General features: G+C 34.3%; 2 protein-coding genes across 2 annotated transcripts in view; one reads left to right on the top strand and one right to left on the bottom strand.

Moving 5' to 3' along the window:
- The window catches only part of Vps8 (Vacuolar protein sorting 8), a 34133-nt gene extending 29965 nt beyond the window's left edge, over positions 1 to 4168 (top strand). Inside the window, exons 10-11 of the mRNA XM_074182625.1 lie at positions 1694 to 1933; positions 3726 to 4168. Of these exons, the coding sequence (XP_074038726.1) occupies positions 1694 to 1933; positions 3726 to 4027 (542 nt within the window). The 3' untranslated portion in view covers positions 4028 to 4168. The remainder of the gene's footprint in view (positions 1 to 1693; positions 1934 to 3725) is intronic.
- Positions 4169 to 4614: 446 nt separating this feature from the next.
- Positions 4615 to 20504, bottom strand: part of LOC111507755 (uncharacterized) — a 734072-nt gene continuing 718182 nt past the window's right edge. Inside the window, 11 exon segments of the mRNA XM_074182765.1 lie at positions 4615 to 5258; positions 9182 to 9427; positions 11143 to 11259; positions 12074 to 12287; positions 12337 to 12483; positions 12541 to 12780; positions 14866 to 15205; positions 16575 to 16718; positions 17958 to 18271; positions 19934 to 20040; positions 20043 to 20229. Coding sequence (XP_074038866.1) covers positions 5185 to 5258; positions 9182 to 9427; positions 11143 to 11259; positions 12074 to 12287; positions 12337 to 12483; positions 12541 to 12780; positions 14866 to 15205; positions 16575 to 16718; positions 17958 to 18271; positions 19934 to 20040; positions 20043 to 20229 — 2130 coding nt within the window. The 3' untranslated portion in view covers positions 4615 to 5184.

The raw sequence follows: 20504 nt of genomic DNA, 5'->3' as shown, positions 1-20504 counted from the left end.
GAATAAATAACATGAATAAATAAATAAAATAAAACATTAAAAATAGAAACACTGATTGATGAGTCAGAACACTGTCTCAAAAGTTCTGGAATACTATATAAAGCCAGATACAGAAGAAAATTTTTCAGATTATTTCCGAGCATTTGTTTCGGTTTCAGTATTTTTTTCAGAATGTTCAATTCTTTTTGGCAGATAACGAATATTTTAGCAGTATTATAAATGCATGACCTTTCTATCAAATTCATTTTTGGAATTGGAAGTTTCATGTCATTTCCATTTGTAATATTGTATGGTGATTTGTTTTTGTATACTAAACAGGCTGGTTCTAGAATGAACAATGTGGGTAGACCGTATGAAGGCAATTTTCCGGGTTTTCTGACCGAGGTCTGCAGGTTTTTATGCCTGACGTTTCGTCTACTGCTGTGGTATACATTTTCAAAGGCGATGTGGAAACGGTCGCAATACCCGAGCTGGTGCTCTGGGTCTTGTTCCTGTTATATCAAAAGCATGAACTACTATTTCCGTACTGGGCGCTCTATTTATGACGTTCTTAATTGTATTACCTATTCGTGTTCGTGTACCTCTAAGGACAGGTAGCTAGGCTTTTATTAATATTCATTGTCTCTTCTTTTTTATTGAAATTATCCCTATGATTTTGAATCTCTATTGCCTCTCTATATATTCTTGGGTTGTAATTTTGGGTACTGTCGAGTATTACCGTGTCTTCGAATGAAATAATGTGGGTACCTTCTTTGTTGGGAGCATGTTTGGCCACAGCCGACTTGTCGGTTTGTCCAAGGCGACAGTTTCTCTTGTGTTGTTTAGTGGTTCTGATGAAGACCAACCTGCAGCTATACGGAATCCGGTACACCTCTGGCATTGCTAGAGGTTCTCTAGGGGTCCTTCGCTGACCTGAGACTTTGCCTGATTGTTTTTGTTGGCCTAAATATTGGTTTCACGTCGTGTTTCACTAAGATTCTTCCCATCTGGTCTGTGACATTTCTAACATAGGGAAGGCCTTGACTGGCCTAGTTGGGGTTGCTTTGGTATTCTCTCTCCTGTGTTGTATGGCCTGCTCGAATTATCTTTCGCTGTACCTATTACGTTTGAATGCATTTGTCAGGTGATTTAGTTCTTCAGGCAAACCCTCAGGTTCACAGATTCGTCGTGATCTCTCAAAAAATATCGATAATATTAAAAAAAAGCTGGCTACCTGTCCTTAGAAGTAAACGAACACGAACAGGTCATACAATTAAGAACGGTATAAATAGAGCGGCCGGTACAGAAATAGTAGTTAATGTGTTTGATACAACAGGAACAAGACCCCAAGCACCAGCTCTGGTATTGCAACCATTACCACATCGCCTTCGAAAATGTCTACAGCAGTAGTAGGCGAAACGTCAGACATAAAAACCTGCAGACCACGGCCAGAAAACCCAGAAAATAGCTTTCATACAGTTATCTACGGCCGTGAAAGTTTACATTCTTCGAATGAGGGTAGAGTTAATTTATGTCTATATATTTATATAGTTTTGAAGCCAATAAATTACCACCATTATATTACTCTGGAGTCCATGTATGTTATGTATCAGTTTTACAAGAATAGACAGGTTCTACTTCGTTTTTAGTACATCAACATAGTTCTGAAACTTCAATTAACTGCATAGTTTTTTCACCAAGTTTATGTATTCAGGTGCTCAGAAGCTCTGGTTGACCCTCCTCCAAAATAAAAGGGACTCCCCTGGAATATCGCTGAGGCAGCTCTTGCACTCGGCAGCTCCGCATGTACCACCAGCAGAACTTCTAGAATTAGTTTCCAACGCCAGCTTTGGAGATGTTAAAGGATTACTGCAAGGAATACTAAACGACTATACCCACGACATTCAAATGTTGTCCACTACTTTCAAACTGTTGGGAAAAGACTTGCATTATGGTAAGTTTGATAAAGAATTGTGGTTACTCTTTTTTTCTTACCCTGTATCTTGTGTAATGGAAGGAGACCATTTATGCTTTCATTATGTATCATCAGTACTATGTCAAAATACTAGAAAGGATGGTGACGATTTCGAATGAAGTAAAGATGAATTGAGTGAGGTTTCCATTATTAGCTTTCATTGTATTGTATTTCGAAGATGTCTTGCTCAGTTTCAGTTGAACTGCAGAGAGAACCCAAGAGATTTTTGTGAAAAAACCTTTTTGGCTTTCTACTTCTCAATCATTAATTATATTTTTTGGAGAATTAGAATACCAAGCAGTTTGAAAAAATCCTCTGAAATATTCCCTTTTCAATTAAAATGAAATTGGAGTGAATTAACTAACCATATGAATGTTGATACGAACTGTCAATATAACAAGAGCAAATTTGTATCTTCCAGTGACATACTACATGTTGTGTAACGTTCCCATGAGCGATAGCTCATTTTAATAGCTCAGTTAAAGATAGATCAGTTGAAGATCAAAAATTAGAACTTCCCATCAATATCGCAAGTGAGTATAGCTGTTTTAATTCCATAAGTGTTTGGAGTACAAACTGGATGGGAAAAAGTAATTTTTTATATAATTCAATGTGAAAGTAGCTGTTTTGAAAGTGTTTTTTCTTCCAGTTTTTTCAATGTTTATTGATGGTGGAGTAGAAAGCTAAAAAGGTTTTTTCCCAAAAAATCGAATCTTTTCTAGAAATATTTCTTTCTCAATTTGAATGCAATTCCTGTGGCTGGGGTTGAATTAACTAACTGCATGAATGTTGTACGAACTGTCATCATGACAAGAGCAAAGTTGCCAATTTCGGTGATGTACAGTAGTAATGTTATGAAAGAAATGAGAGCTTCATCTTGTAATGTTGTTGATGAGGAAATAAGACCCAAAACTTCGAAGTACACTATTTATGATGATAGTGTTAAATATAGAATTTTCACAATAAACTCTATTCAAAACGGGTTTTGCTACAGGTTTGATGTACCAGTAACTGATAAAGCTAGCATGTCAAACATTTTAAATAAAATTCATTGTGAAAATTTTTTAATTATCTATAGCTTTCATGGACAGGGAAAATTGTATCTATTTGTTCATAGTTATTCATTCACAAATTAAGTGAATTTAGTTTTATTTTGTAGAAAGCTTTGAGAAATTTTTCAAATCACTATTCCTACCTTTCAATGGATAAATCCCTTTTAAAATTTCCAATTCTCAATATCACCCATAGAAAATTTTTTATAAAGTCGTAATTTTTTTTATTGAATTGAGTAATGTTATTCGGATTGTTGCTGAAGAGGCATAAGGCAAGTGTCTTATTCCGAAACATTGAATGTCTGCCATTGAGAATGACAATGTTCCATGTAGGTGAAATCTTACCTCTTTCATATACAGTATTGTGTAGCAGTCCTTCCTTTGGAAGATTCCCATATTGAATCCAATTTAAGAGCCACCAGTAGACAGCTGTTTCAGCCTATTGGGCATCGTCAGTACCGGGCACACGGTCTTCGATTGAAGACAAAATGTGAATAACCAAGAAAAGTACATGATAAAAATGATTGTGTAAACGCAAGCGAGACATAAGTGAAACCACCTATTGGTGTGACACTCAAGTCAATTCGCCAAGTTTTTATGTCAGTGTTGGTGGTTTGACCAATCAACCGACAACTGTGGTAGCAGAAATTTGGGAAGCTAACCTGAAATGCCATTGGAAAACGAATCAACATGTTTCTATATATATTATTTTTTTCCAGGTTTGGTGAAATATTTGTCCAAAAATAGAAAAGGCATCTCCGTTACCGATCTCACCTGTAGTTTATGTCTCAAACCCCTTCTGTTCAGGAAAGACTTGGATATGAATCAAACGACAACAGTTTGGGGCTGCGGTCACAGTTTCCATTCTTCTTGTGTCAAAGCTGCAGAAGTTGCTGATACTTGTCCAAAATGTCGATTGAAAGGTGTCCTGTTACCCGAAGCAAAAAAACCCTTGGTTTGTCCTTATGATCCATCAAGCGTTGGCGTACAATGCAGGCCCGATTTAGAAGGTCATTTTTAAAACAGTCTAGTCCAATTTTGAGAGAAATATATTGATTAATTTATATATTTGTTCAGAGCATTTTATGGAACCACATAGAATGTAATAATTTGTGATATTATATTTTTATTATTTATACTGAAATATATATGTTGAAACTTTTGTCTTCTGTTTTCGTTACTCATCTAGATTTTTGAAACATCGGTATGGCGGCTCAAAAATGCTAATATTTTTCACTTTATGTCCTTAATATCAAAGGAAATACAAATGGTTTCAAAATTATTCATTCAATAGCAAACAAAATGTTGAATATTACTGAAGTTTGATCCCAACATCAAACCATTATTTTAACACCTCGACACGTGTTTCGATCATCAAGTGATCATCTTCAAGAGGAAATTTAATCTTCCTCTTGAATTTATGTGGTAAGAATTTTTCTTTATATATTTTTTTTGAAAGTTGTTCACGTTTATTGAATATTAAGTATTTTATTTCAGGTTAATGTTACTTATAGGTAATGGTAATAGGTAATAAATAATAATAAACATAAAGATGAAAATAATCAATAAGGAAGTAGGATTTGACAATGATAAATAAAACATTCAAGATGGTTTTTACATATTTATATATTCCATTAAATTTCAATATACTAGAGTAGAGTGTATTATAAAAATCATTCATGAATTTACAGATTTTCTAGTTTTTTTTCTATTAATATTTGAAGTTTAGTGGACAAACATTTGAACGAAAATGTGTTCTCTATTTCTTGTGTATGTACAAAATGTGGTCAATTCCCTGAAGCTGCGTAATTTTCAATTTAAGATTTGTTAAACGATATTTAAGTACACACTATAACATAATAATAAATTAAATGAGAAAAATTAAAAATCTATATAAAGATATTTGGATGCAAGGTACTTGAAATAATTTCTATCAGCATGCATTGAAAACGATATGAAAATTCAAAATAATGGAATATTGATTCATATTTACACAATATATGTTGCAAAACAACTATAAAAATTCATGCAATCTATCAATAAAGTAGTAAATATATTTCATTTCAGTTTCATAACTTAAATTTAATTGGTATAGTATATCCTGGCACATGGTGTGGTTCGACTTAAAACAGCCAAATAATAATAACAAAAATAAAATAGATTCAATGCTCAAATACTCTAAAGACCAGTAGCGTGTGTTTGCTCTGAAAACTCATCGGACCCCACTGACATATCTGTTATGATGCCACTCTCTGAAAAAAAGTGAAAAAATCAAATGTCAATTTTCATAACCTTGGTTATAAGTAATATGAGTAATATGAATAAATACATATGTATGTTTTTTTAACAGATACATAAATATGTATATGAAATTTGTTTTCCTTTTAGATTAAATTTAACAACATCAGTTATTGTATCTGTCAATATTATATGCTTATTTTGATGTAAAAAATATCATATTTCTGGAAGGGATCAAGCAGTAGTAAACTGAGAATGAAATAAATCGATTAAAATTGTGAAAGACCTAGCAACGCCGAACATAACCCCAAAAATATTCGACATGTAGACCTTCCCACATTGGTGAGCAATGGTGATATTTTTATTCCATTTTTCCAAACAAGATATTTTTTTGGATTACTGGGGTAGATGCACCCATATGGTGTCTTTGAATTGCAATAAAAAATCAGTTTAAGATCGAAAATTAGAACTTCCCATCAATATCGCAAAAGCGTTTATTGAACATTGGTTCAATTTCATTCAGTAACTTCATTCTAGGTTACCTTGAATAGGTATGGCAGGGATTTGGCAAGCAAAAGGTCACAGTAACTTCAAAATAAGCCATCATGAGAAAATTGGCAACACCGCACACCCATGCCTCACATTAGATATATTGTAATTGCAATGATCGCAGATTTTAAGGATATTTGAATAAATTTGTCAAAATTACAAGGGATTATACTAAACTTTCAATTGAAAGAGTACATCCCACTTTCTTGGGGATGTTTTATTTTTTAACACAGTTCTCTAGCTCTCGAATTCACAATTACAAAGGTTTTTTTTACCATAAAACATGTAAATAATCTTCGGCTCATTTCCAATTTCAATTTTCAGTGTTGCATACAAAGCTGAAAATATTCCAGTTTGAAGCAATCAACCAGTGTATACTGCGGTTACTGATCTGGTTATTTTAGTCTAGCCCTTTTACTTTTAACTGATGCATAATCTCTAACTGCGGTGAAAATTCCGTTTATTAATCTCAACAATTTTTTACTTCTTGTGTAGTTCTTATTACTTTACTTTTGGTATACGTTCATATCTTTGGTTTGTCCCTCTGCTTATTTGAACAGAAAAAACATTTGATTATAGACGATGTTTCTGCCCAAAAATATTCATTGGAGCTCACTGTCTATCACAGAGTTTTAAAAATATCCTGATGATGGTAACTTAGCTATCGAAATGCTTGTCGAAAGATAGTGCTTTAGTTCTGTTTGGGAAAATGTTCTCATTAGATTCATTTCACGCCTGACGTTCCAATTCTACCTATATAGGTATTTGAGGGACATTATCCTTGGAGTATGAAACTACAATCACAATTATTAATTTTCATATGGTATATGCCAAGTATCGGCAATAGATTTGAAATTACAGCTTTTATTTTTTTCAAAATGGTATCAAAGATGGTATTTACTAGTTGAAACTGTGATGCATCTAAGGACTCGTTTATGACTTACAATCATGGTATCTACGACAATCCCTTTTAATTGTAATTATTTTTTGTAGCCGCTATATTTCGGTTGATCATTGGAAATTGGCTACAGTGAAAGGTTGATGCTTATAGATATGCGGTTTGATTATATTGAATCAAGCATTCAAGTCGATCTGTGATGGACTTTGCCATATCGATTTTCAGTTATGGAGCATATTCATTACTTTATCATGAATTTTCAATGAATTCTGATGTCTTTCATCAGGATTTTTTTCCAATGATTGTGTTTACTGATGTTGGTGAAATGTTTCAAGAAAATGAGTTATACACATTGCCCAATCATTTGTGGAAAAAACTGTGATAACCATGCTCTCAGAAGTGGTTTTTGATCTACATCCAGATTCCAGTAAGAAATCGACGACAAGTCATATTTGTTTGAAACTGTCTTCATGTTATTGCCGTTTTCGAAGAAGTTCACAATTTCACTTAAAACTAAAACATTTCATTATAAAACACTTCTGAATTTCTTCAAATTACAACTACCTAACATATATTATCAACAACAAATGTGTGAAATTAAAGAAGAACTAGATATTTTTTTATTATTTAATTCAAATAACTCATTACTAATAACCGTATCGAAGACGAAACTTGGTTACAGGCATCACTTTCAGTTTCTAGAGGAGGATTAGGAATTCGTTCAGCCACTTCACTCGCTTTGCCATCATTTCTGTCCTCATTTTGCAGTGTTTCCGATCTGATAGAAATTATCTTACAATACCCAAAGCCAATTTCTGATTGTGTTTTTGATCGGGGAAAATCTCGTTGGGAATCTAGAACTGGCCAAACAATGAAAATTGAAGACATGAAAATGGTTTATCCCATGCCCAGAGGGCATGGGATTCAGAAAATTAGTATTGCCATCCAAAGAGGAGGAAATGCAGCTTCGTTTTTCGGTACTCTCCCCGATTCCAAAAAACTTGATGAAATTTACTTGTTTCATGAAAACCAATTTTATAAAGAAAAGAGAGGTAATAAGAAACCACTTCATGAAATTAAAATGAAAGCAAATGAAAAAAATACTTTATCTCAGCAAAATTCTCAAATGGGTTTCAAAGATATTTCGGATTGTTCAGTGATAAATTCGTCAGTCAAAACCTTTGGGTTAAATGGTTTAAAAAATATTGGTAACACCTGTTTCATGAACAGCGTAATTCAATGTTTATCAAATACGAGATGGTTATTGAATATTTGAAAAAGGATGAATTCATGAAAGATATCAATACTAGTATTTCTAGTATGAAAGGTGCTTTAATAAAATCGTTTGCAGAAGTCATCAAGGAGTTGTGGTCAGAAGATTCATTTGATAAAGTAGTAAATACAGCCTCCTTAAAAAATCAGATTCAAAGTTTTGCTCCTCGATTCATGGGTAATTCCCATCAAGACGCCCAGGAGTTTCTCCGTTATCTTTTAGAAGGATTACATGAAGAGGGTAATATAATTAATAACAAACCTAAACCAATCTTAACGGAGATTGACGAAAAATTGAGCGACAGCGGAAATGCACACGAGTCATGGCTCACATATTTGAGGATGCATAACTCTAAGATTGTAGATAATTTCGTTGGCCAATTGAAATCCACGATGAAATGCACACACTGTGGATACTCTTCAGTAACATTTGATCCTTTCTGGGATTTGTCTCTCTCCATACCACAAAGAACCGACCAATTGAGTTTGTGGCAATGCTTAGATTATTTTACAAGAGAAGAAACTTTGGATGGAATTGAAAAACCGACGTGTTCGAAATGCAAGGAAAGGAGAAAATGCATAAAGTCCCTATCAATCCACAAGTTTCCCTATATTTTAGTAATACATTTAAAAAGATTCTCTCCAACGGAAAGTAGAGGCAAATTGAATGATGTCATCGAATTTCCTCTAGAAGGATTGGATATGGACAATTTTGCAGGAGAAAATGTGGCTACTTGTTATAATCTATATGCACTTTTAAATCACAGTGGGACTACTAACAGAGGACATTATACAGCATACTGCAGACACCCGTATACTAGCGCGTGGCACAAATACAACGATTCACACGTGTCACCAATTTCACCAAAGTCGCTTGTGAGTGGAGAAGCATACGTCCTCTTTTATGTAAAGGATGGAACAAAATCGCGCCTTTAAGATAACCGAGGGAAAGTTTTACTCTTAGTTTCTTCATTTTTGTAATTTCTTATTCAATAATTAGAAATTAGACAAAACTTATTTTCTTTATTCTATAATATAACGTTTCTCATTGTCAACATGTAGGACTCTGAACAGTGTTGCCACTCTCATCATGACCTGTTACTAGAGTTCGCTGTGAGCAATAAAATCTGACGTCATTACTCTAATAGCAATTATTTTCTAAACGACCAAAGATATCTGAAATTGATAAAATGCCATTTCTAACAAATTCATACATACCTACGGAACACTGGCTATTCAACGTGGCTGATTTGTGGTAGGGCTTCGGGCTGTCACATGAGGAATCAAAACTGAGGCCTAGCTGGTTGATCTGTAAAACCGGAGTACCACCGGACGCACCGGATCCGCTGGAGCTGGTGCTCCCAGACGAAATGCTCGACATGGAGATAACGGAGTGCGGCCTCTTGACGATCCTGTAGGCTTCCGCTGCGGGGCCGGCAATAGAGTTGCGGAACCGAGGGACGGCTGTCAACAAAACTGATTGATCATAATATGGTTTTATCACAAAATCATTTAAGGTTAGTAATGTAACGAGTTTCTACAATATCTACATATTGACCATGATAAAACTTTTTTCATAACGACACTATTCACCAGTTTTTTGTAGGTATATGATGATCAGACTGCATATTTTTAAGCAAGAAAAGAAAAAAGCTAGATCGTGCAGAGCAAATTCAATTACACAATATTGCTATGTTGGTAACGATAACAGGTATGATGTTGGTTGAATTAAAAAAGTTACAGAATAAACCAAGACTGAACCTCATTTTGTTAGTGTTTTGTACAAACACTCTTGAAAATTTGAAAAAAAAACAGCTAAATGTTTGAATCAGGCTATAACATTTATTTTTCCCACTGAATATTTATTCAAGTCTCAGTAGTGTTCCTTTGAAGGTTTGCGTAATGGATATGTAGATCAATAACAAGTGTCACTTTATATTATAAAAGCTGGTGCATGGACTAAACTTTTACTTTGATTTTATCTTAAACTTTAATAATGAGGATGGAATTGGTCATTCATATACATTGTTGAAGAAAAAGTGTCGAATGTGGCTGTAAACGAAAATTTAGGGCGTTTTCATTTAACAATTTTTCTTATGAGTTTATTTTTAAAATGGGTGATATTTCCATCATAGAGCCAAGGAAATTGTTGAACATTTTTGATCCTGTTAACATCTAAATCCATTATAATTGAAAACAATCAGTAATTGGAACGGACATTACAGCAGAATGCTATCTCAAAGAACAGGGTTATGTAAGTTTTATGTTATAAATAATATTGACCACACTGTTGGTAAGCACATGGGTGTTCTTTTACTTTACCGATTCCTCAGTTGCGAGGTATCCTGATAGTATATTATATGTCTGGCGTTTTTTACAATAATTTCATTCCAGATCAAAATACATCGAGCAGTGATAAATAAATCTTGGCGGGAAATACAACTGTTGTGTGGCCCGCCAACCATGCGGTTTTTTACATTGCAAAAATTTTTGAGGTCATGAAGAGTTCAATTATGGATACAATATAAACTAATATTTCCTACTGCATCATATTATGAAAACTTTTTATAAAGCAAGGACAAGAAATCAATTACAGATGTTTGATCTCTGACAAGTGCAGATAAATTGCACATTTTCCTTGGCACTTTCCCTTTTACAATCAAATTTCGAAATTATGAAAATTCAATGGATAGATGTAAACATTTTCTTCAACATCTCCAACCTAGAAACAATTATAATATAACACATTGACAATTTGTTTTGTAAACTTCACCTTAATATAATATATCCTTATCTACATCTCAGCTGTCAGATGAATATGATTCGTCTTCACATTCACAACATTCAAAATAAAACATGGTTCCTGATTTCTAGAAGTTCTTACTGTCTACGCATGCATTTGATTCATTTGATTTGGATAAATATGAGGACCCTAAAAAGTGTTAGTTAACGAATCATATTGGGAAAATAGAGACAAAGTTAGCATAGCACTTAGATTAGCTGATGGTTCCATGAAAGCAGGGCTAAGCTACAGTATCATTCAAAAGAGAAGCCTTTGAAGAATTATTTCAAAAATCTTTCAAAATATATATGAAGCTTTATAAGCTGTGCTCTAGTATAGTTATTGAGTAGCTAATTTGAAGCGGAAAAAAGCTGTGAAAATATGTGAATGGACTTACTTCGGCTTAGTTGAGCAAAACTGATAGATCTATCGCTGATCTGATTATCACTCGGCCTGATGTCGAGACACGGTTTATTTCCTATGCCCATCGATGACATTTCCGCCATTCTCACAGCTGAAAATAAACATTTAAAATAAAGTAAGTTTCAATCTGTAGGCGATGAATAATGTATGATTTTCTATTCAATAAAAGGGTTGATTAAGTGATTTTGTGGGGATACTGATTCTGTCATATTGTTTTTGAACATGTTAATGACACCTAGTTCTTCCAAGAAATTGAATTTGGAGAGCTGATTTTTTTTCTTTGAAAGGATTTTTATACACTGCAGGTATAAATAGACTATATATGATTAGAGCTTTTATGTTGAAACGAACTGCCTCAAAATTAATAATTAACTTCGTCGACAAACAAATTGGAATGAAAACTGAAAATATTCTTGAAACTAATGGGACTTTTTTTGTTCCCTCCAAAAAGATGAACATAATAGGTAATAGGTAATAGGAGGTTGGGATTATTTCATAAAGTGAAACGTTCATGAATTATTTTAGAAATAAGTTATCATGGTAGCCAATTATAATCTAGAAAATCATATTGAGTTGAATTCACTCACTATGTGGTGTAGGTTCGGTTGTAGTAATCTTAATAATTGGTAACATATGATAGTTTACAAAAATGTTGAGACATAAAATTGAAAGCACATTTGGTCATATTATTTACATTGCTAATTATGCATATTATTTCTATTGCTAATTAGTGATTAAGAAACCTTGCCGTTTCTTATGTAAGGCTTTAGCGATCTGTGCTTGTCCCACAAAAAATACAATATCTATTACCGAACTATATATTTTTCGCAGATGATATTATCAACAAAAAATCGATAGGATTCATTTGAAAATATGCCATTGGTATGTATCTGAAAATTGCTTACCTCTATTTCTGATAGCCTGTCTCCAGAGGAGCTGCGATAACTCCTCAGCCCAAATCTTTTTCACCTCTTCAGTCATCGACTGAAGAGTGAAAGTGTCATTTGGTTTTCGTTTTCTAAACCATATTTCGAATTTGGTAGGACTGTCACCGATTTTTGCAGTCAGCCCGATGTCGGTCATTTTAATACTATTCTTGTAGATGTACAAGTCGAGATTCTGAAAAAGTATCTATGTAACACTTGTTTCGGATTGAAGAAAGGGTTACCTTTCGGTCTGGAAATCTTCTAGCTTTGCTGAACAGAATCAAATCTTCAAACAGGAATACTTGCCGGAGGGATTTCTTTCCGCTTCGCCCTTCCCACACAAGGAACTCGTTTTGTCTCAGGAGGCGACCTTGTTCTTTGAGATTCACCTGTTTGTAAAGGAAGTCGTTATAACCTCACCAATACCACCGTTACGTGTCACTTACGTCACATTCTCTAATAGAGTCCATTGCGAGCAAATCGTTGCCGTGACGCAACTGGAACCGGACCATTTCCTCTGCTTGCTTCAGATCTTCAACTTCTTGGATGCTACGCTCGGAGGAATTCATCAGAGATATGGCCTTCATCATCTGTTGAAGAAGGAGGGCGTATTTGCCCATTCTCTGGACTGGCTTCAATAGGTAACTGGCTAGGTCCATCTTGTCTTCAAGTTCTATTTGCTTACTCTAGAATCATGAGGATGAAGAGGTGAAGGCTATTACTATTTAAATTTTGAGCGAGTTGATTCGATAATCCCGAACTGTAGATATTACTATTATTATAATGGATAGGAATAGACTCTGCAACAATGTAACTACCATATATATAAAAATGTGTTTGATAAAAAAAATGAGTTTCTAGCTCAATTGGTGAATAAAAACCAAAAAAAGTACTTTTTAACAATCACCAGAACTGCAAGATTGCAGTGTTTGTTGCAGTGTTTGTTTATAATGTTAATAATGCTAAGAAATGGCACTTGGAAGTGAGGAAGACTATGAAGTGTAAAGCTTGTTGCTCACTTGTCCGGCACAGCACATCACAGAGATGTTCGTCGCCTGATGGTAACAGGTAGTAGCATCGCCCACTTATCCAGCTCCAACCAGCATACTGAAGGTGCTCTTTGTTTGATTTCAAGGGAATTACACTTGAAATCGAGCGGTGACAGAAACATGTCTATCACTAGCAGTTCTGACGAAGAAGTCGTCATTATAGTGGCCGCATTATTGAATGTAGAAGAAAATAGTCACAAAAAATAATGTTGTGGGTCGATACCATAAATCAAAAGACGGCATATCTGGGAGAGTTTCATCATCTTTTCAATCTGAAAAAAAACGAGGCGAAATTTTTCCAGTAATTCCGAATGACTCCAGACAAATTTTCAGATCTTCTGGATATTCTAGAGCCTGCCTCAACAAACAACTCAATTTTTCTTCGTCCATTTTCATAGGTACCGTTTGACACTGTGCTGTCAACTGATTGAATAGCAAAACAGAAAGACTGAAACTTCCCAAGCTCTTTCGGACAAGTTTATGCTGGCAAGCGCTGGCCGGCGACGGACGCTCTTGGCTGTGCCGTGCCGAGCTAGTGGGCGGTTGTCCATTCATTTTCATTGTTCCAATCCTATCCATATTGTGCGAAAATTCAAATGGACCTTACATCATTATAGTATTGCAGGGAAGAAGTTGGAATGTGTACAATCTATATGAGATTTGGGTGTTATGATGGATGACACGATGGACTTTCATTCACAGTATGAACACATATCTAACAAAGCGATGAAAATGTTAGGATTTATATGCAGATCAATAAAAGATTTTACCAACATTTTTTCTATTAAAGTACTATACTTTGAATTGGTTAGATCAGTGATTGAGTATTGCACTTGTATCTGGTCTCCGAGACATACTTCAACCACAGTTATGATAGTGAGAAAGTTCAGAATAAATTTCTTAGATATGCTGCCTACAAAATGAACATGCCAGCTAGAAGTCATTCGCTCTTTGAAATTCGCTCTACTATTGGATTGCTCAAACTCAGTACAAGACGGGTACATGCAGACATAATATTCCCACATAAATTGTTGAACAACGAAATTAATTGCCCAACTTTTCTCTGTCAAGTCAATCTGCATGTTCCCCCGAGAAGGACACGTAACAACCAAACTTTCATAGGTGTAATTATGGAAAACATTCTCCTTTGTCCAGAATTCTATCGAATGCCAATGGGACCAATATTGATTTTTTTTCACATCTCTCAGAGCACCCTTAGATATACTCTACGTGGTATAGATTTATAAGACTATTTTTTTTATCACAATTTTATTTTAATATTCTCGTTGTAGGTTGATTTGTTAGATATATAGATACTAGAATAGTTAACTTTCTAAGGTTAATATATTGTATAAAAATTGGGGGTTATTCGTTAATAAATAAATAAATAAATAGATAAATTTTGATGGGACGGGCCGTGCCGTGCTGTGCCGGATAAGTAGGCGATAATCTTTAGTCATATTTAAAATTGTATGTTAATGAAACTAACAGAATGGATATTAAAAGGGATATGAATTATACAGAGAATTTTTTTAATGTAAAGAATATGGTTCTCTTTTCTGTTATATTTCATTATCATTCTTGATGTGCATTTTAGGTTTGTGTAATTCCAACAAATTATGTTGACATATTCGTCTAAAAGTATAAACTTTTGAATATTTTTCATATTTATATAATATAACTTTATTATTATTTATTAATATAAATCATGAGTTTACTCACCTTGAAAAACAGAGACCCGTATTCTGACATCAGGGAATCAGACTTTGGTTTATTCTTATTGTATAAGGCGTACAAATAAAATCTTTTATCGTACTTGAGGAATATTTGTCCCACTTGCAAAGGATTACTGATACACTCTTCCAATTCCTCCAGGAAATGTTGGCTGTGGAATTCGTATATTTTCTCTACATTACCAAAAACCGTGTTTCTCTGACCTCTAAGAGCTTGGGGGATGTCTTCTCTTTGTAGCTCGGGGATATAGTTGACTATTATGTAATCTAGGGACTTGACGTAGTCACGTTCTGTATCTACCATTTCTTTTATGATATACGTTAGGGTTCTGTAAAATAATAATAATGATAATAATTTTTATTCCTTGTTCCAAGTTCGATTTACAATATTTCTGTAAGTAACATGGAAAAAGTTTGGGGGTAGAAATAATTATGGGAAAAAATTATTGTCTGAATGTTATTTGTGGAGGCACATAAGTTATTCCTGCATTTATTATGAAATGAATGAGGGCAAATTGCTGAATTCGCCCAAAACTGTTACAGTGTTTGAATGCAAATTCAGAATATTTATCCAACTTGCCGGTAACAGTTCTTATTTATCAATGTTGCCCAAATACTTGAACAAAAAAAATATATGAATTTTAGATGAAAATATACTTTATTTTTTATTTGGATGACGCTTTATGAATCAATTTTGTTCCACTTTTTAAATCCTGTTAGAAAATACTCAAAACTGGCACACAACGTCATAAATGTGAAATATTTTTATGGAGAATTTTGTAGATATCTACCTATCTAAAATGCCCAAAAGTTTAGTGGAGGTATGTTGATGATGTATTCAAAATTTGGCAACATGGCATTGATGATTCCGAAACTTTTTTCATTTTATCAATAACAGAGATCTCACGAAAAAATTCATTGAAGGAATAGAGAAACTATCATCCGCAATCAACTCTTATCTCTTGATGTACTTATCAATAACAAAAAATGTTCAGATATTTTTAAACAAGTGTCTTTGAAAAGAGGTACACTTTTTTGATAGAGCCAAGTTGATTTCATCAACAACAAAAATTGTGAAAACAAAATTGCCTTCATCAAAATATTTCGATTCCGAAAATTGAAAATGAAACCACACAGCAATGACAACTATTACCACAACTTCGACAATTACAAACATGACCAACACATACACAACAATAAGTAATTTCTTTGAATATGATACCATGGTTCTAATACAAGGTCCATACTATTTTTAATACTCAAAAGCATCTAGAGTTTTCATTATTTCAAAGTAGCGAATGAGAATATAATATTCGGTGTGTTTGTGGTTAGACTCATATTGGTGAGGCTTCAAGACCTTTAAGAAAAAGGAAGAATAGTATAAGAAATCGAGACATGAGGAAATGCAAATTAGCAGAACATAATCTGACGTGAGATGGTGTACATATTATGCTTTGTGATAACGCCAAAATTATGAAGACAGAGCACAACGAAACGAGTAAAAACTAAAAAACAAATGGTAAAATAATAAACATTCAAACTGACATTTGCATAAAGACGGCTTAGCTGGAAAAATTTCATACCAAGTAAAATTATCAAAATCCAGTACACTGTATATAAGAAAAAAACTGTCATTCAATTTCGAAAAACTGTAATACTGAGTATTCTACAAAATTCAATACACATATTTATACTTACTTTTGAGTCTTTGGGTCCATATTATTATACAAGGCATCTGAAGGCAGATCTAGTGTAGAGTCGTGACAGTATAAATGATTATTTGCTGATACTGGAGGCACTTTTCTTCTGTCTTCTATGAAATGGTCATCCTCAATATCTTCACTGCTATCAGAAATACAAAACTTTATGTTACAACTGAAGACGATGTTACATTTACATCAAGAGAAAACATATAGTATTCATAACAGGTAGGTATATATACATATTCATACCGTTTCTGAACCAGACATGAATTGCTGTTATTTTACAAATATAATAATGTAATACAAATATAAAACTGTAGATACATAGGGTGTATCTTAAATGATGTCCTTAATTCCAGGTGGTGATTTCTTGACATATTTTATGAAAAAAAGTTCAAAAACATTGTTCTTTTATAAATAACTCAAAAGTCTATGCATATTTTAACGAAAATAAGTGTGTTAACATAAATTATCCATAATTAGATTACAGATAATAATTCCAGTAGCGTCACGGAGGGTTACCTGATTGATATTTATGGTAAAAATCATTATACGCCACTGCTTTTATCAAAGTTTATATTTTTGTCAGAGTTTAGATTTTTATCAGATGGAACACTTGATGAAAAAGCGTGTTTGAATACAAGCTTAATTAATTAATCGAATTGTGTTACGTTGGCAAAAGTGTACTGATTCAATTGGCGCTCATGTCGATTACATTGAATAAGTATTCACTGACATATTACAGTTCAAATTAGACTTATAAAAACGAACAAAAATTTAAAACAACTTAATACATCACAATTAAGTTATATGTCATTATGAAACCAAGAAACTCCAGAAAATATGTATCAAAGTTTTGGCTAATCAATATAAATTTTGTGATTTTTGTTATAAAAAGCTCCATATATTTTCAGCAAGTAATACTCATAAATATGTTTTCCAATAACTCAATAAAATTTTTAGCCGCCGTATAAGAAAACGTTCACTGAATTTGCCAAATAGTAAGAAGAGAGTAAGGCAGTAAAAAGTAAAAAGGAAAAGAGGATACAAGAGAATGGGTTCAAGAGAATGGGTGATAGAAGATAGAAGTGACTGAAAAGATGAATATAAGCAAACGGCAAAAAGAAAAAGAGACAGAAAGAGGATATCAAGAACGAGAAGCCAAAAAGGACAAAGTGGACCAATGAAGAAAAAGGCGAAGGAATGGAAGATAACTGAAAACGGAAAGACGAAGAAAAAGACGAATAGGACGAAAAACGAGAGGAAGAGAAGGAAGTAGGAGAGGAAATAAGGGGTAACAATAAAATCAAGAACACTAAGATATAGAAGATGGAGCATTCAAAACACTGGAAAGTATTCCCCAATCCTTTCAACAAACCTTTTCATGAATCCGTCACTTCCTTCTTCAATAACGCTATCTTGCTGGTGTTCCGTATGGTCCTGATTGGAGCCCGTACTAGAACTTCCCGCACTACACAAATGACAGCCTTCCCTATAATACTGGCACGAACATGTCCTTTGCAACTTCCGCTTGCTGTACACGATTTCGTCTCCTACCGAATTTTCCGCGGTCGACACTCCGCTATCGCAACGATTGCAATCCGAATCGACTTTTTTCAAAATATTTTCGACACTTTCCCGTTCTTCTTTGATGCCGCCCAAGGTACCGCTATTCTTCCGCTCCAGGCCGTCCTTAAGAAGAAGAAGAGCATTTGTTAATCGTAACATCATCTCACATAAATTCAAAAGATACCATGTTAGGGCTGTCTGATTTGATTGGTTTGTGCCATACATTGATTTTAGATATCAGCAAGTGAAGTGAGATAATTTCATTCCAGGTTAAGACTCTTTGATAATGGGGTACCTCATGGTTCAATTCAGGGACCCACTTTATTTATAGTTTATATGCAGAATCCATGAAATATCATGTAACCGACCTGTTTGTCATTGATGATATTTCAAATGTCATGAAACAATCCGAGTTAGTGCACAAATGTATGGGTGGGTTAATGAATATTGACAAAACAAATCAATCAATTACTCAACATCTTGATCATATCACTTTCAATAACACATCAACTAACTGTATGCAAAATACTGAACTACTTGGACTTGTGGAAGAATTGGGCAGGTTATACTTAATATGTGTTATGTGTTTCCCCAAATAGAACAGCAAAGGTGGTATATGAAGGTGCTCTCTGTATTATGGGTAAACTGAATTCAACTGATACATTTCCAAAAGTAACTGCAATCTTATGACATCATTATATTTATGAAGTATTTTGTTTACAATATATAGTGTTCTGTGAATCAGACAAAGTTGATTATATTTATGAAACTCGAAACAAACAGTTATCAGTACCACCAAAACATTCAACACAAATCTCTACTAGGAAAAATGTATGTTTGAGGAATGTAAAAATAATCTCAAGTTTAAGAAATAAATCAAGGAATTTCTTTTCAGAAAAACCTAATGAAGTGTTGATGAAAGCTTCTGACTTATGAATCTGGCTTTTACTTGTATTTTACCTTCATTTAGGTAAATAACTAAACGGCTAAAATATTTTGCTTGATGATGATGATGAAATTGCCATCTGACTACCATCGGACCAGACCCTGTCATTGGTATCACTTTAGGCTTTGTGCCAAACAAACATTGAACACCTTGATGGCAAGAAGACCTATGGACTTCTGGCAAAATCTTCTACGATTGGCTCACTCCAAGGCGTTGATTCACCCTTCGAAGTTGAAAACCAAACAGTTGTAGGACTACTGTAGGAGTGACTTATGATGTCTAACAGACCTTCTCACAGGTCACTGTCGTCTGAATCATCATATGCAGAGACTCGGACTGTCGGAAGACGGTGTGTGTCGCCTCTGTTTGGAAAATGATGAAACAGCAGAGCACATAGTTTATGCCAGCCTCGCTGCAGACCGAATCAGGTTTTCAGAGTTTGGCAGAGCCGCACTTTTACCATCTGACCTGAAAGATCATCCACCATATAAACTTATCGGCTTCGTTAAGAAGCTGGGTTTATTTGATTGAGTTTGAGAAGGTGTGAGCCACAATAAACTCTTGCGGGTTGCGGTGGAGGGTCGAATTATCCCACTCACTTCTGACGTAACCTAATCTAACGTTACCATGTTTGGGGATATATGAAAACCATATTTTATGAATATCATGATTTCGTTACACATACAGAGTGTTTGTAAAATTAAATAAAGGTTATTCAGAATCATCTGGTTGTCCTTTATCTTCCTGTAACGTATTCGCGTTTCCCAATGAAACGCCCTGTATAAGTAGTGTTGAAAATTATGTTAGTTACAATTTTTTTATTATGATGACCACAATACCTTGCCTAGGGCTGGGCAAGTGCAAGACTGGAGGGTCTGGATGTACTTCCTCTGGAGCTTGTAGGAGACAGTGTTTTCCGTGTCCGATTCACAACAGTTACACATCTCCCAGCTGCGTGATGGTTGCAGTGGTAGATGAACGCCAATGAGCTGACGGATCTTCTTCGGATCTGGGTGTTTTGGGGCTTCACGGGGGTGCTGCAGGCGCTTATCTCGGCTGAGGAGTAGGGCGGGTTTTTGTCTTCTTTGTCGGGCGGTTCGTTCGACACAACCGAAACATCATTTTTCTTAACAGTCTGAAATCAAATTCTCATATTATTAATGTGCATATGATGCTAGCTTCTTGATCATTTGGAAATATTCCAGAACATTCTGGAGGATACCCTTTCAGCTTTATGTAAGACAAGGTGAACCGCATGTCTGTATGTGATGTGGAAATAATGATGATGAATGTAAGAATATCAATGCGTAGATTTTGAAATTCAAAACGAATCTGGTTCATGAAATGTTTTCTATCATTTACTGTGTTGTCATTTTCACATGAATGCTATTTTTTCAATTATCATTATGA

The sequence above is a fragment of the Leptinotarsa decemlineata genome, unplaced genomic scaffold, assembly GCF_025532065.1.
Source record: "Leptinotarsa decemlineata unplaced genomic scaffold, Ldec_3_MD MMD2_tig00026328_RagTag_RagTag, whole genome shotgun sequence".
NCBI classification, from domain to species: domain Eukaryota; kingdom Metazoa; phylum Arthropoda; class Insecta; order Coleoptera; family Chrysomelidae; genus Leptinotarsa; species Leptinotarsa decemlineata.
The sequence above is the reverse complement of the archived record's forward strand: the minus strand, read 5'-3'. Positions and strand labels throughout refer to the sequence as shown.